General features: G+C 37.5%; 1 protein-coding gene across 16 annotated transcripts in view; it reads left to right on the top strand.

The window, feature by feature from the left end:
* The window catches only part of Tm1 (tropomyosin 1), a 41,290-nt gene that overhangs the window by 3,437 nt on the left and 21,374 nt on the right, over positions 1-16,479 (top strand). For 3 of the 16 annotated variants that reach the window (XM_011060508.2, XM_011060511.2, XM_011060510.2), the window contains exons 2-3: positions 1,308-1,462; positions 1,839-1,964. In XM_011060508.2, the coding sequence (XP_011058810.1) occupies positions 1,349-1,462; positions 1,839-1,964 (240 nt within the window). In that variant the 5' untranslated portion in view covers positions 1,308-1,348. Of the gene's footprint in view, positions 1-1,307; positions 1,463-1,838; positions 1,965-3,151; positions 4,218-13,272; positions 13,778-16,479 lie in introns of those variants that run through there. The other 13 variants (XR_015544151.1, XM_087403075.1, XM_087403074.1 and 10 more) reach the window with 10 other exon arrangements.

Genomic DNA, 16,479 nt, shown 5'->3' with positions numbered 1-16,479 from the left:
TTGTCTTTATACACAGCAGAGACGCGTCGCGATGGTTTCGTCATTGAAATTCGAACCACGTTTATTACGTGATACCGTTCCATAAAACGGAATTCTTTAAAGTTATTCACGACTCGAGGTGAACCGTCCCCGACGCCTATTCTCTGATCGCACCGCAGAAATGTTCCGCCATTTAAGAACGATTTATACAAACGACCAGGGATGCAGTCGCGACGGATTTTTGTTCTCCCTGCTCGCTCGTGCACGGGGATTGCATACCTGAGCAGCATGACGTCACGAGACGAAAAGAGGCAGCGGAGCGCGAACGTTTGATATCGCCTTCCTCCGCGGCCCGGGCCCTCCTCAGCGAGGAGCCGGCTCTATAAATAGGATATCCGGTCGCTCGCTAATTATACACCTATGCACGCCCGTTCGCCGAACGGCGAATCCGCGAGAAAGCAAAGCCCGGAATTTTCTTGCTTACGAGAAGAATTCTCTTGCGCCGCGAGAGAATCCCATTTCCGCGCCCGTGACGGGTTTATCCTCCCCTTCTTATCCTTGAAACGTCGTCGTAAGTTGCTGGGGAAGGATAACGGATCGTACGATCGCACGAACGATCGTAGTGTGCGCTATTTCAACCCTATATATCGTTGCGAGGAGGCTATATAGAAACCACATTCCTTCGCGAACAAAGAAAATTACTACACGCGAGGAAAAAAAAACGGGGCATACTTAATTGTTCATCGGAGCGAACTTTGAAATTCGGTTAGTAGAGGCGTAAAAGCGAGGCGAGCAAAAAGTCTCGCTAATTGGATGGTTTTATGTCACGGTAAATTAACGAGAATTTTTCGTGACATTGTCGAGTAGAACAATTAGATCAGTAAATTAATTATACCTATGTTTCTTAATCGAATACATAATTGTGATAATTCTTGTCAATGCATTTTTTAAGTCAATATATTACAATTATAATACTTTACTCAAACATAACGCAAATTGTCATGACGATAACATTAAAATGACATCAAAATAGCTCCAAAATGATTACTATAAAAATTACTTTTTAATTAAACATTTTATTTTAACGTCATTTTGATATTATCGTGACTTATTGTTCTGCTTAAATAGTTTTACGATTTTACACGCAATTAATTATGATTGACAAGAAAGTACATATCGATATTTTTATTTAGACTTGCGTTACGTGGAAAAATTTTATTTTATTCTATCTTGTTATACAATAGAAGAATAAGAAAAAGGGACACTCCATAATCAATCCATGAATTTTGTATATCTATCTATAATTGTATTCTTGTTCGATGCTACAGATTTTCTTCTGTTGGACGAGTGAGGAGACACAAACACCACCATGGACGCAATCAAGAAGAAGATGCAGGGAATGAAGCTGGAGAAGGACAACGCGATGGATCGCGCGTTGCTCTGCGAACAGCAAGCTCGTGATGCCAATGCGCGAGCTGAAAAGGTATACAAAACTATTATTCTTCATGACAAATGTTTTGAAATCAATCATAATTGTTCATATACAAAAATATGTATGTCAGAATTTGATAATTGGGATAAACTTAAAGATGATTGAATTGACAATTTATTAATGTTTTCGAAATAGCGATAAAAATACGATCTTATGCTGACGCCTGGCGCTCACTTTTAGCGTCAAAATGCTACGTAGTCAAAATATCAAGTTAAATTTGATCATGTGATCTATTTTGATACTAAAAATGCCAAGTGTCAGCACAGAAAGGTATTTTAAAAATATACATTAAGCTAAATTACTATAATCTATTTTTTAAATAATAGTAATAATATGAAGAAATAATGAGATATATTGATTTACACAGGCTGAGGAAGAGGCTCGTGCCCTGCAAAAAAAGATCCAGACCATCGAGAATGAGCTTGACCAAACTCAGGAAGCTCTTATGCAGGTCAACGCGAAATTAGAGGAGAAGGACAAGGCTCTGCAAAACGTAAGTCGAGCAAATATTTTTATTATTCCATAAACGAAGAAGTATTTGACATTATTGCTTGATCGAACCAGAAATGGATTTTAGCAATTATTTTGATTTATTATAATTAATTAAGATCAAATAATTTGCATTGTTACACCTGTGGACACTTTAATTTTTCTGCCTTGTACTTTCTGACATATTCAAAAAATTTCTATATATAGAACTTTAATTACTTCCAATAATAGCCCACATAGCAAGATGCTAATAGTTCGCTGACAGATTGACAGTAAATCAGATCCAACTGTAGATTCATAGCTATTTGCATCAACATTAAACTCAAGATTTGTCGATAGAATCTACAGATATGCTGATGCCAACAGAATGATAGCAGAAATCGAGCACGTGAGACAATTTGACAGCAGACTAGCAAAACTGACATAAGAATAGTATATTTTGTTCGATTTCTATTGCCAATCTGTTGATAAAGTATATCAACAGGCGTATTTTATTTCTGACGGCAAGTTGCCGATATCAATGAAATATATTATTAGATATTCTAGATCCGAATTCTGCGTAGACTGCTTATTCAGCGAAATATGAAATTTCAAAACGAAAAATGTTCAAAGAGTTCCAAATCCTTGGAATTACAATATATTTAATTTTCACATTTCGCATTTATTCACGCTAACAAAAACAAAAGATATAATGTAATTTTCATTGATATCCAAGTAAAACAAAAAGAAAAGAAGATTCTGAAATATTGCATAACAGAAAAATTCCATTTATATCACTTATTTTATTCAAGTCAGAACGTTAGATTTGAAAAAAGCTGTAAATTTGGCTTTTATGAAATGAAACGTTAGCAAAACTAGACATAATCCAGGACCTCTTGACCCGCAAAAAAATGCCGCCTCAACAATAGTTACCGACAGAGCACAATCAGCGCACAATGCGAGCGCGCGCCGATTGATGGCGCCACTTGTTCGCGCAGGCGCAACTCGCACGTCAACAAGCGGCGCGTCCACTTGCTCTCCGCGAACAGTTCATCCGTGATTCGCGCAGTTTCCGCGTTATACGCTCGTGAACCTTCGGCAGCTTCGGCTGTCCCCACTCCATCCCACTCGCGCGTCGCTTAACCGCGTGGAGGGGACGTTGCTCTCGGTCGCCGTGCGCGCGAGCGAGACAGATACAGCGTGGCCAGTGCACGGCGTAGAACGGTGCGATCCCTTTTCTTTGTGTACGCGCCGCCGTATTGCGTGTGCGTGACGTGACGGTGCAACACAACCGGTGGACAGTACGTCGTCGGCGCGGGGGAGAAACGTGTGTCTCGATCAGTGACAGACAAGATGGCGGAGTGTCTGGTGCGGTGGTAGTAGAGCGGTGCATATCGCACGGGTCGCGTCGTCACGGAGGACAACGCGGAGGGTCTCGGTTGTTGGCCAAAGCTTGACAACAGCTGGACGCGACATGGAACGGGCGGTCTCGGCGACGACCAGACGCCGCGGTCACCAGCATCATCCGCGGCACACCACGCGACGACGTCTCGACGCCTCCAGCAGAGGACCCGCGCAGTGTGGCCCTGCTGATGCCGCCAGGAACACCACGTTTACCGGCGACGAGACGTCGCTCGCCAACGTGACCGTCGACTGCCGACTTGGCGCGACGGATCCGTCCGTGACACCGCAAGTGACACTCGGCACGAGATGGCCCACGAGGATCAACGAGATCGAGACGAAGGACTCGAAAACTCAGGTGCTCGAAGAGGAGAAGGAGAAAGATAATGAAGGAGTCCGTAGGGATGATGACGTCCGACAAAGGCTCGCGCAGTGTAGCCCGGACGTTCCCGTGCTCGGCGAGAGTAAGGACGCTGAGCACGACGAGATCCAGGATCGGCCGGGTAGAAAGAGAAAAACCCACCGATTTAGTCCTCGTAGGAAGAACTCTGCCGAGAATCGCGACGAACGCGATCCGCGAAGCAAGAGCAACTCGCCCGAGCCTGAGCACGCGGTCGCGAGGGCACGCGGCGACGGGAACTCCGATGACGAGTCTGCCAACGTCGAGGAGGACCCTGAATTGGCGGAGCTAGCTAAGCTACGTTGTCCCAGCGAACGTACCGAGGTCCAGGCCGAGAGAGAGGCCCGCAGGCGGAAGAGATGCGCCGATTATCCTGGGCTCGCCTTCGGCTGCTCCATATTTTCCAGCGACACGATGATGAAGTTCAGTCTGATAAAGAACGAACTCCAGAATATCATGGGCAATCAGCTGAAGCGGGTCAGTATCCGCCGTATGACAACGGCGTACCGCCGTTAAATAGCGGCCGTGATAGGCAAACGCGACGGTTTCAAGGTCGTCAATGACCTTGATAACGCCGGTCAAGAGGTCCTCGAGGTCGGCTGGTATTTCGTTAGATTCGCTGAAAATATCAAACTCTTTGGAAACTTTCCTTTTTTTTTCAACAATATTTTTCGGAGATACGAAGTTGAGTATTTTTTATAAAATACTCTTTAAGCATTTGATAAAGTCTCGTTATTTATACACAAATTCAATCAAAAAACTTGACGCTAATGAAGCGTGAACGAAGGTATATAATCATAAGATCATTGCCTTCAAAGGAAAATCAATGATTGTGGCAATGTAATTTGATGTTATCAGGTCATTCATTTTCTTGTAGTTATGATAACGTCGAAGTATTATCAGTTATTATGTTGCTGCGTAAAATTAATGATACAATGAGAAATAATTCGGTTCTAACAGCTTGAATATTGTAAGAATTTAATATGAATTTCGTTATCCAAAATTATTTAGAATTTGATTCTAAAATCGATCGGTTGAAAAATACTAATATTTTTATTTTATAATTCATTTTCTCTTATGTATGACGTATACACGTTTCTAGTTGCAATAATAAAAATGCATATAGCACGAATTACGTAAGCAGCAACATCAAGATCGCATACAACTCTGAAGATGTGGGCGAATTTCGTGTTCAGAGAAAATAGCTTCTAATGACAATCAACGCCACTTCTAGCTTTCTACTTTTTTTCGGACATTCAATTGATATCGTGATGATTAAATGAAGCAAGAAAACGGACGGACTTTGTGCTCGTCACGTTACTGAGCGCAGTAGATGTTTATTTGCAATTAAAATCACGTCGGAATTGTCGCAGTAATTTTCATCTAGATATGAATTTGAAATGAAGCTTTTAAGATTATAAATACGCGCTCTGATTAAATGATTATAGAGAATAGCTTACATAAATTTTCAGGAATATTACATTAAATTGACGTTCAATTATCTTTACAGGTGTATAGGTATCCGTATTTTCATGTAATATAACTGTTTTCTTTCACGGTTCTTTCACAACATTCAGTCAAACTTCTGCAAGAAATGTCATGAAAAATTTAAAAGTTTGAAATATTTTTATCTTCTGTTCAATATTAATAAATATGACAATCATTAATTATCGCGATCTGTAATTATCAAATTGACATTGTTTGCATCGATTGTGACTACAATCAAATAGTAATTGAAAGCTCGTGGCAGCAAGTTCAATTTTTACAATAAAATGAATTAAATACCTTATTGAATGATAATATAATATAATAGCTTAAATTTTTCAAAGCTGCATTCCAAAACGTCCTCTCCGAGGAAGATTTTACTCTATGTGCTATATATAGTATATGTTACTATATATTTCGAGTAAAATTTTTTGCTCGGAGAAGACGTTTTGGAATGTACTCCAAGAGATAAGCAATTCTAGCCATTATTTCCCAATCTTTCAATTGATACGCGTAAGTCATTTCAATATCTGATGAGATAATTTCTATATCTCAATATCTATTGTAAATATTTATTGAAATCTATTGGGAAATTTTTGGATTATAGATTATCGTTACTTATTGTATCAAGTGTTTCTTATAAAACGCGGAGATATCTCGAATAATATACGTAGATATGAATTTTTGGATACTGGCAGTGCTATAAAAAAAACGTCCCTAAAACGACAGTCGAGAAAGTTGCTGCTAACGACGCATAAGCGCGAGATCCTCTTGGCGACAAATGGCATTTATTATTAGGGTTACTGAACGAGGACAATAGGTTACGCGTACACGATTTTCTTGCTTAATACACTGATAGAAAGTCATTGCCTACTAGACAGTACATCTAGACAGTGTTATTATCTATTTTAATTATTTTTATAATATTTATTAATATTCGTAAGATATTAATGAATATTATAGATATTATATATATGAATGCCTATCTCGATTCTGAATTTTATATCTAATATCTATAATATTCATTAATATCTTACGAATGATTACATTGTTCGAGTTTAATTTGCTTTTTAATGCCAAATAATGCGTCACATATTGTGTGTTTTAATTCATAAATATTAGCCCATTTTCTCGGAATTACGGGTTTGAAATAGAAACTGAAACATTTTATGCGCATTGAGCTTTATACTACATTTGTCATTCGATTATAAATACTTTATTTAATTCCTCTATCACGTATCATAAATTTTAATTCGAATATGCGTCAATTCATTCAATGCAATTTCTCGTTAGTGATTTTATTTTTGAAATGAAAACGGATATCATCCTGTCTCATATTTTATCTGTGATATCAATTAATGTACTCTGAATACAATTAATGAATCGCAAATGGCCATCTGTTTTTGAAAACGTATTTTCCAAGTCTTATTTGATATCGTCATATTTTATTCCAGGATCCGTTAGGTTTTATTAATCCCTATCTAATTATAAAATTTTTTTTTAATAATTAGATCATCTACCTATGCCTAAGAATAACTTAGTTAATTTAATAATAACTAAAATTGAAAATAAACCAAAGGAAAAAAAAAGTATCTCATTTGCGTCAATCCCTGCATTATATCGGAACACGCCAACCGCGTATAATGGGATACACCGCATTACGGTACATCGAATCGTAAGATATTGAAGTATACTACGTGATACTTTGATGACATCCGGGATCGAGACACTCTCCCCTCTTGCAATACATGAAAACCAGTTTTAAGAATAAGATAATTGTAACGGGGCAAGATAAAGATAATCTTCTTTATTTACATCATACGATACTTGTATAATTCTGTATTCAGATTTAGTCTATGAATGAAAAAAATCTCACTGTAGCGTTTAATAGTGTTCGAGTTTCATTAAACTTTCTTCTTCATCGCGACAATGGAACTTATTCTGTATCATCAAACTGTCTTTCCTCGCCGATAATAGTCAATTGAATCTCTCTCGACGATGGTCTCGACGCTCTTCGTTGTTATCGTCATAGAACAATGGAAACCCCTGACTCCGGGATGTTCTTCTCGACGACGTTTGTTTCCGTCACTCCTTTTTCGGGGCCCCGCCCTTTTGCATACGCGTCTGGCAAGTCTGCTCAAGCTTACACCCCACGATCTAACTCGTCAACATTCTAAAAATATATGACGGCCGTGATCCAGCGAGACTTTTATTCGGGAGAGTGCGGGACTAGATTGCGTAAGCTCCCGTTCCCGGAGCCTCTGCACGAATAAATCCGGTGCGCATCTAAAGAAAACGCATCCCAAAACGTCGTGCAAAATGTTCACCATCTCAAAGATTCTAGACATATGCACACAGAAAAATATAATTCTATTGTTAAGAAAAGTGATTATTCAACTTTCTTTTTTTTTTTTTAGGTAACGATTATTTTTAATAAAGAATATTTTCTTGATAATAATCCTGAAATGTACTTATACAAAGTTTTTAATAAACTTTTTAGAAAAATTCATTATATGTACGCAAAACAAGAATTTATTTTCTTTTGACAAATATTATAAATTTAGTTGAAGAAGCGATTTTATGTAATAAGCAAATCGAATTTGTTTTAATTTAATAATCTTGATATTAAAAACTTATTAGGATTCAGAATATTTTGAATAAATTTGATGCTTGTGATGAATTTATGATAGATTTGCGGAACCTTTGAAAGATTTTAAATAAATAATTACTACTTGCGTACAGTATTTTTCTGTGTGTGATTCCAAAAGTCTTCTAAAAAGTTTCTTATTCATTAATACATTAATCCATCTCTCTTCGTAAATTATTGTTATTTATATCCATCTAATAAGCCACAATTTGTCACAAAAAGAATATCTATTTTGGATTGAAGTAGAAATTTGTGGATTATATCTAATTTTAATTTTTAGGAGATTCAAAATTGATCTTAATCTTTTAGCTCAAAATATTATGAGAAAATCGTTTTCGCTTTATGAATTGGAAATTTCCGTGACAGAGCACATGTGTATTTGTTCTTGAATTATCGTAGAAGAGAGAGAGAGAGTAATAGATTTATTGCACACATTAATCAATATTGCCAGTACAAGATTATGCATTATTATTTTATTCTTGAAGTGATTAGAATCTTTTTTCTCGAAGAACTGAACGACACGGTTTACAATTTGAGAAATCATATTTTAAAAACCACTTAAAGAGTCGATTTAAATGATGAGATAGTATTGGCGATCAAAAACGCATCAGTATAAATTGAAAACCCATTTTGTGTCGTTATTCTCATTGCAAAGCACCGTTGCGAAACGCCTACGCGGGGATTTGGAACGCGCGCTAATTTCGTTCGCCTTCGACTCTTTGTCGCGCATCGACCTTTGAAGCTCTTTCTCGTGACTTTTCGTCATCTTATCGGTCGATATTTGCACGCTACATTCTGCAATGGCTCGTTGTTTCAACTTATTATGACTTATTATTCACGATTGATGTTCGACGACTACGTGATTTGCGACACGAATGAATGTTCTTTCTTTGCTCGGTGAAAGCCAAGATGACGTTTGCGGTCATCGAATGTTTTACGAATAACGCGGGCTTATTCTTTTCAGCTGCACCCACCTTTTACTTTGCGAGATTAAGAAAAGAGAATGAAATCACGAGAGAAAGAACAGAGATCTTGTTTCTTGCGAATCTTTCTCAGCAGTATTGAAACAATGCCAAGTCGCATAAACCATTTGGGAAACAGATGCAAATACTTCTTATTGGAATTTGAATTCCACGAGCTATAAAAAAAAATCAAATCGAAGCCAATACGAATTTGAAAGTGCGAATGTGCGATATTATGCATTTTTAACGATTTCTACTCTCTAAATCTGAATTAAAGTGAATAATAATTGATATCGATTCCAAATATGCTACTGGGTAATTAGTGAAATTCAATTAAAAATCAATGAAACAAGGAATTCTTAAGCTAATTCTTTCTAACTAACTTTGTTTTAGTGTATACGTTCAATGATATTGGAACTGTGACGCAAATATATCGGTATTTTAATTATATTAGGTGTTGGAATTAATTCGTAGCGTTTTTAATGAAAGAATGTTATTTATTTCACATGAGCATTAAAAAATACATTAATGAAAGTACTTCCCATCACTTGTAAAACGCTACGAATTAATTCCAACACCTAATATAATGCTCAAACTTCCTTTCTTTTTCAATTGAATTTCACTGATTATCCAATTGCATACTTGGAACTGATATTGGTGATTATCCACTGATTCAGATTTAGAAAGTAATTGAATTGCTTTATGCAATCTGAATTAATTTATAGCTGATATTTGAGATGCTAATATATGGAATCAAACATCTGATTATATATACATTGCAAGATAAGAGGAGTGGAAAATTTATCGGAAAAGTGTAGCTAGAACAATTTTCTCAATTGGAACAATGCCAGACATTGAATGTTATTTGGAAAACAAGTGTAAATATCTCCTGTTGGAATTTTGGATTGATAAAATTTATAATCGGAATTAGCACACCGAAATTAGCGTGTTGAAAGAAACATTCTATTTTGTAAAGTTAAATTAGGAGCAACTGAATTTATTTAACTTCGCAGCAGATATATGAATATATATATATATATATATATATATATATATATATATATATATACATATATACAGGGTGATTTTAACATATTTCGTCACCCATCATGAGCAAGTAGAGTGAATCGAACTGAGTCGAAAAGTCATTTACCATTTTGCAGTTTACGCAATAGTTAACGAGATATTAATTACTGAAAATTGCCAAATATTAGTCTTGAATAATTTTTTACTCAAATACTATCAACTTTATAGAAAAATTGCAAAAGACAACGCGAAATTAATTATTATTAATTATTATTATTATGTTACGATCAAGAAATATTTTAGAAAAAGGAAAGATTTTCTTCTTTTTAATAGAAATTATGTGAAATTAAATCAAGACTAATACAATTTACGTAAAATATAAGCGAGGATTGTTTTATCAAAAATCGCGATAAGAGAGATTAATTGCAATCGCATGCGCGTTTAATTAGATATCAACGGTACGTAGTGAGTTGCGAATTCTGTACACACGAGTTATTCAGAAATAGAACAGTGCAATAAGGTTTCAACGTCCGCTGATGTACCGTGGAAATATGCGATTGTAACAAACGCAGCGGGAAAAGTTACGATTGGCGAGCTTATTAACAAGTTCAGCCTTCTGCAATTCACTTCAGTATATACCACACGGACATCAGCCATACTTAGCGCGCGTTTAGCACGTTTCTGCAATGACGAAAGATTTGCGTCATATTCAGTCTAATCGAAACGTGAGGAACATCATAATCAATCTGTAATACCGAGTGCGTCATATTAAAATCAATATGCATCAAGTGGATGTGTTCTTAGCATCTGAATGATAGATTGTGAAATACAAAATGAATTCTCAATACTCTCTAAATTCTCCTTTGAAGTGGAATTTCACTTTAAAGAGTGAAAATTGAGTCAATCTAAACAAGAGTTTATCACAAAAATGAGATTTCACTCTTTAAAGTGAGATTTAATCATACCTATTAGATTTTAGAGAGTATGCTTTGTAATTTACTTGTAGTTATGTACCAATTTAGGTTTGCTGATTTATATACTTTAAGTATCTCCGAAAATCAACACACAGTGATAAATTGTATTTCTTTTTTCATATTAATAATTAGTGATTCAGCTTTTATTTCAATTGCTTTGATAATAGCTGATTCAACGTTTATATTATTAATTTATGTTTCTCGACAAATGTTTAAAAAGAAATTTTAGTTGTCAAAGAAACAAACATATAAGTTTAATCCTTTTTTTTTATGAAAAACAAATAGGTCAATGCATTATTGTCTAATTGTATTCTGTTTCGCAAATACACGCGAGTGATACGCAATTCCAATACTATCAACCTTGGAAATTATCTGACTATTGACGTTCCTTCTATTTATCATTTCTTTTGTCGTTATCTCGTTAGAGTGATGATAAAAAAAAAGATTATATACTGTGTGAGATATCGATATACAATTAAATACATTAGGTGGTATCTATCTAATATATTGGATAATGGCAATGTGTATTGATGTTGCTCTCGAGTGGAAGAACATCATATAATTTAGACGTCATCTCATCCGAGCTGCCACGTGCTGAATATATCAAACGTATCTGCCGTGAGGTCACCGCGCAACCTATAAACCAGAATTACGTTACTAGAGGGATGGTTTTATCGCGTTATAATAATTTCTAAAGGCCTGTGAATAGTTCCGCGGGAGAGAGCCGTTTTATAAAAGGCATTCAGCACAGGATGCTACACGTGTCAGTGTCATACGACGTGACATATTGGATCATACGTGGTCTCATTAGATTGCGCTTTTATAGCACGGAAGACTCGGAGTATCGTGAAGAACAGCTGTTTGAAATTCCCGCTTCAAGGACGAAGCGATTCGAGCGATTCTGCTTCACAGACTGACCGAGAGAGGCACTGAGATCGAAGTAGATGTAAATTAAAGCTCAACCGGTGTACATTATTACATTTAAATTATTTAAAATTGAATAAAAATTATCAATGCATCCTTTTTTAATTTTCGAAACTTTTTTTGTTGCAACTTTATGAAATAATGATCATACTATATAACTATAAAGCGAAATTATTATAAAATATTAAAAATATGAAATTATTGAAAGTATAAAAATGAAATGAAGAATATTGAAATTTGCAGGATGGAACTTGCAGGATGTTTTTATAAAAATAAGTATTACAATTAGTAATTTTGGCGAATTATTTGCAAAATAAACGTTTCAAAATTCGTTAAGATAGTAACCTAGTTAAATAGAAAATTTGTTAAATCAATTACTTTAATACCTTACATTGTAATTCAACAGAAACAGGAATCACATCTACGTAATGATTAATTGATTACACAGATTGTTTTGAATTTTTGAGATAATAAGAATTCAAATATAGCCAATTACAAACTATATTTAGCCACATATACATGAGTCGCGCGTACAGTAATATTAGTGAGCGTTGATGAACGCGCACTTCAGTGCGATGACTATCTAAACGTAGTCTGTAATTAGCGATTCTTGAACTCTTATCAGAAATTATTAAAATTAAAATAAAAATTTACAAACTCTTTACTTAATTTTCGGAAACACTTTCTTGCAACAATTTTTTTTCAGTAGTATTGGGTCATCTAAAAAGTATCCGCGGTACTTTGTCACTAGATATATGACCATCAATACACATCTAGTGACAAAAAACCGCGGATACTTTTTAGATGACTCAATATTTTGAGTTGCGAATTTTAGAACACCTATATACAAATCTATATTAATAATACGCTTTATCATTGCAAGATAACATTTCACAGTAATCAAGGACAATTGATCAACGCGTCTTATGCGAACATTTCATTCAGAAAATCGAATCAAATCGCTCAACTGTTACTTTCCACAATAATTCATCCACGCTAAGACTATTTCTATCGATCGCATGAAAGAAATTGTAAATGAAGAAAGGTAAAAAAGAAAACAAGGGTGGATAATTCGAAACAAGGTACGAATAGTCGGCATCAGCGCGGCGATTCGAACAGTTGGGCGCGCTCGCGACGGGCGCGGTATTTCCGGGGCTTTGCGCAGAGCGACACGTCGATCGGCGTAGCGATACTCGTGCGCACACGCGCGCGCCTCGCGATTTGTGCCGCGGTCGAGCGAAGTCAGAGCGAAGGCCTGTGAAGGGGCACCGGCGTGACGCGGCGCGGCGCAACACGGCGAGACGAGGCGAGGCGAGGCGAGTGCAGGCGTGGTCCCCCTGTCGCTCGCTGGCGGACATGCCGTCCGGCCGGTGTCCGCGAGATCATCGGGAGAAAAAAAAATTCGATCGGCACACGGGGAGGGAGGGGTGGGGGCCCTTGGAACGAGGTACAGGGCACTGCAGGGCTGCCGGAGGGACTACTTGACGCGCGGAAGGACGCTGCGCGCACGCGCGCCACCAACCGGTGGCGGCCATCTTGCGCTCCAGTCAACGGCGGCGGCCGCCAGCAGCAACAGCAGCCAGTGGTCGTCAGTGCACGACAGCTTCGGGTACCCCTACGAAACCCACTCTTTCTCTCTGTCTCGCACGCGCGCACACATTAGTCGTATCGACGATATACACATACCCGCAGTACACACGATCGCATCCTCGCGTCACTTGCCGTGCATCACTTGCCTTCCCGTCGGCGGAATCCGCGTGGGAACTCGACGGACCGGCTCGCGCGTCGTCGTCCGAGCACTCTTTCTCTCGCATAGTGCCCTTTCGAGTCGCGGCGTTTTAACGTGACACGTTACATCGGGGTCCTCTACTAGCCAGCATGTCGGCGCAAGTGCAGGGCACCCTCCTTGACGTGCTCAAGAAGAAGATGCGGCAGACGAAGGAAGAGATGGAAAAGTACAAGGACGAGTGTGAGGAGTACCAGAGGCGGCTGCAGGTGGAAGTGATGCGCCGCGAGGAAGTGAGTGAACCGAGAGATCGTCATGCTCCTTTTAGTGTCTTTTTTTTTTTCTATCGTGAGCACACCGACCCTCGGAAAGTTTCCAAGCGCTTCCTTCGTTCTCGCTCTCTCCCTCTCTCTTTCCTTCCTTCTCTTTCGTTCATTCTCTCTTCCTTTCCCCTCCTCCCCGCTCCCGTCGCGAAGTCTCGCGGTAATATCGTGACTTCGCGAGATATCAATTTCGGCAATAATCGACACGAATTCGTGTCGCCGGCGATACACGAGAGCCACCATTCGCCTCGTACCGTCTACCGATCGACCGTCGACGATAACGGGAAGAGACCGAGGAGCGAAATTCCTTGCGAACAGGTTTCCAGGCGGGATGTTTCATTGATTTGGATGCGGACCATCCAGGATTGATTCAGGTGCGCGACTCCGAGGGGAAATTCGGAGAATTTCTGGCGCCGGATCTTTGCCGATTCTCCTCGCGTTTCCTTGATCGCGCAATCACGACGAGGAATGCGAGCGAAACGCTGGGGGCCGGCGTCCGCGATGGTTACAGAATCGATCGCGAGTGTCAGACACGTCGTCGTCGGCCGTCGCGTCGTCAGGCTGGGTCGCGACGGGGCGGACGAAGGGGGGAAGGAGGGTCGAGAGCGCACACGCCGAGACATTCCTGATACACCGGCGAGGACCGGCTTCGTCGGGAAAACCACCGCACGCCGCTGTCCCTTCAGAATCCTACGTGTTGCAAGTCAAAATATTAACGTAACACGGAGCGCAGCGTGACTGACCGAATCGATCACCGCGTCGTGTTCCTACATTGACTCGATCTTCGTCACAGTCGACCTGACTGAACGAACCGGATATCCGTGCGAACGATCTTTCGGGAATGTTCGCCCGGACGTTCGTTGTTATCATACCGAGTCGAAATTCTCTCATATTGAGTTTCCGCAGTTAATTAAGCAAGAATGAAAATTTTAAAAATCAATACAGTCAGTTTTTATGGACGACGCCAAAGTGGAGCGATTCCCCCCTCCTCCCCCCGTCGTTAATTGATTGTATGAATGAAACTTGAATTGAAATGAACTTTTGTGTGTATATATAACAGGCTTGATCTCAGAAAGTTTCTTATAATAAAGTATTAATAGCTAGAAGTATTATAGAAGATCTATTTTAGAAATTTATAAAGACTTTTTTTTTTAAAGTTTATTGTAAACATTTTATTTTCCATAGTGTTCATTATAACAAACTTTTCGACAAAATTTTAGGACTATATTTGATCAAATAATTTTTTTATCTTAGTGATAATTAATCAAATTTAATTATATAATTAAACGATAATTGAAATAGTCTAATTTTAGCTTGATACTATTAATAATTGCGGTATATCTTTACATCACGTTATAATAAACGAGAATTGTTTCGACGAATCAATTACGTTTATTCGAAATGCAAATAACTAATATTATATATATGGATATATTATAATCCTACTAAAATCATTAATAAATGTTATCTATATATAAAGTTGTCTAATATTATCAATTATATTACCTATACATGTATCTGAATATATTAGTTACCAGATATTTATATATGTATCTTGCATTGTTATTAAATATTTTTATATTTAATACTAGATACATATAATATTAATTGTCTTGGATAATATATACATATATATTTTTCTGAAAGTTTTTACTTGCACATGTAGCATTACTGTATAAATTGACGCAAATTAATATGATAATGGATAAGCAAATAAAATTGCAAAATGTATCTTAAAGAACCTACAATCTTCAGTAAATTTAATTATTAAGAAAAAAAAACTGTTCTTTTTAGTAAGATTATTTTCAAAGCTATTTTACAATTTACAATCAAGATACAATTGGCATGTAAAGTTTTATTAAGTACATGTACACTGTTTGTCTGTCATAAATCTAATCTAGTTTTATAAAACAAAAGCAAAAATGCATTAAATCTTGGGTTTAAAATTCGTCGAACAATGCCTCTGTTACGCCTTAATCCGCTTTTCTTACCTGAGACTACCTACCATATTCGGACAATTACTAGCTTATTCCGTTCCGAGAAATTCCTTATACATTTATTTTATGACATTCTTTTACAGAAACAAAAATTCTATTCATGCACGTAGAGCTATTTTTTCATTAATGCTCTTTTATTTAGGAAATCTTAATTTATTATAATAAAATTTAATATTATTTAAATAGTACTACCAAAAAGAAAGATTTACTGTTTTATATCATTTAAAAATTAGATAAGAACTGTTATTTTGAAAAATTTTTTTCAAACGGCAAATTATGTGCAATCCAGCAATTTTATACAGAGATATACAATTTTTAAATTATAAACTGAAATTTGAAACATAATATTTTGTGCAATTATATCATGGATATGATTATTTCGACGTCCAGAATTTTTCGCGACGAGGTGATGAGAGCATTAAGTCACTTTGCTTATTTACAGGCACGCTACATACGTAAAACACACGTATAGCTACGTATAGCAAATTGTGCACAAGTAAGGCAAGCCTCTCGGTGAGCGTTCATCAGCCTCGATTTAACGGATTTACACCATAATCTTGACCGTTTCTCACTCCTTTTTCGCTGACAAACGGCGACGTAACCGCGCATTCTTCGCTAAGGTGCACGAACACTGGTCGTTGAGTGTCAAAGTCACGATTGGGTGATCAGCAAAAT

This window comes from Acromyrmex echinatior, chromosome 2 (genome assembly GCF_024713525.1).
Source record: "Acromyrmex echinatior isolate Ae372 chromosome 2, ASM2471352v2, whole genome shotgun sequence".
Lineage (NCBI taxonomy): Eukaryota > Metazoa > Arthropoda > Insecta > Hymenoptera > Formicidae > Acromyrmex > Acromyrmex echinatior.
Note: the sequence above shows the minus strand (reverse complement) of the source record. Positions and strands in the feature narration are given on the sequence as shown.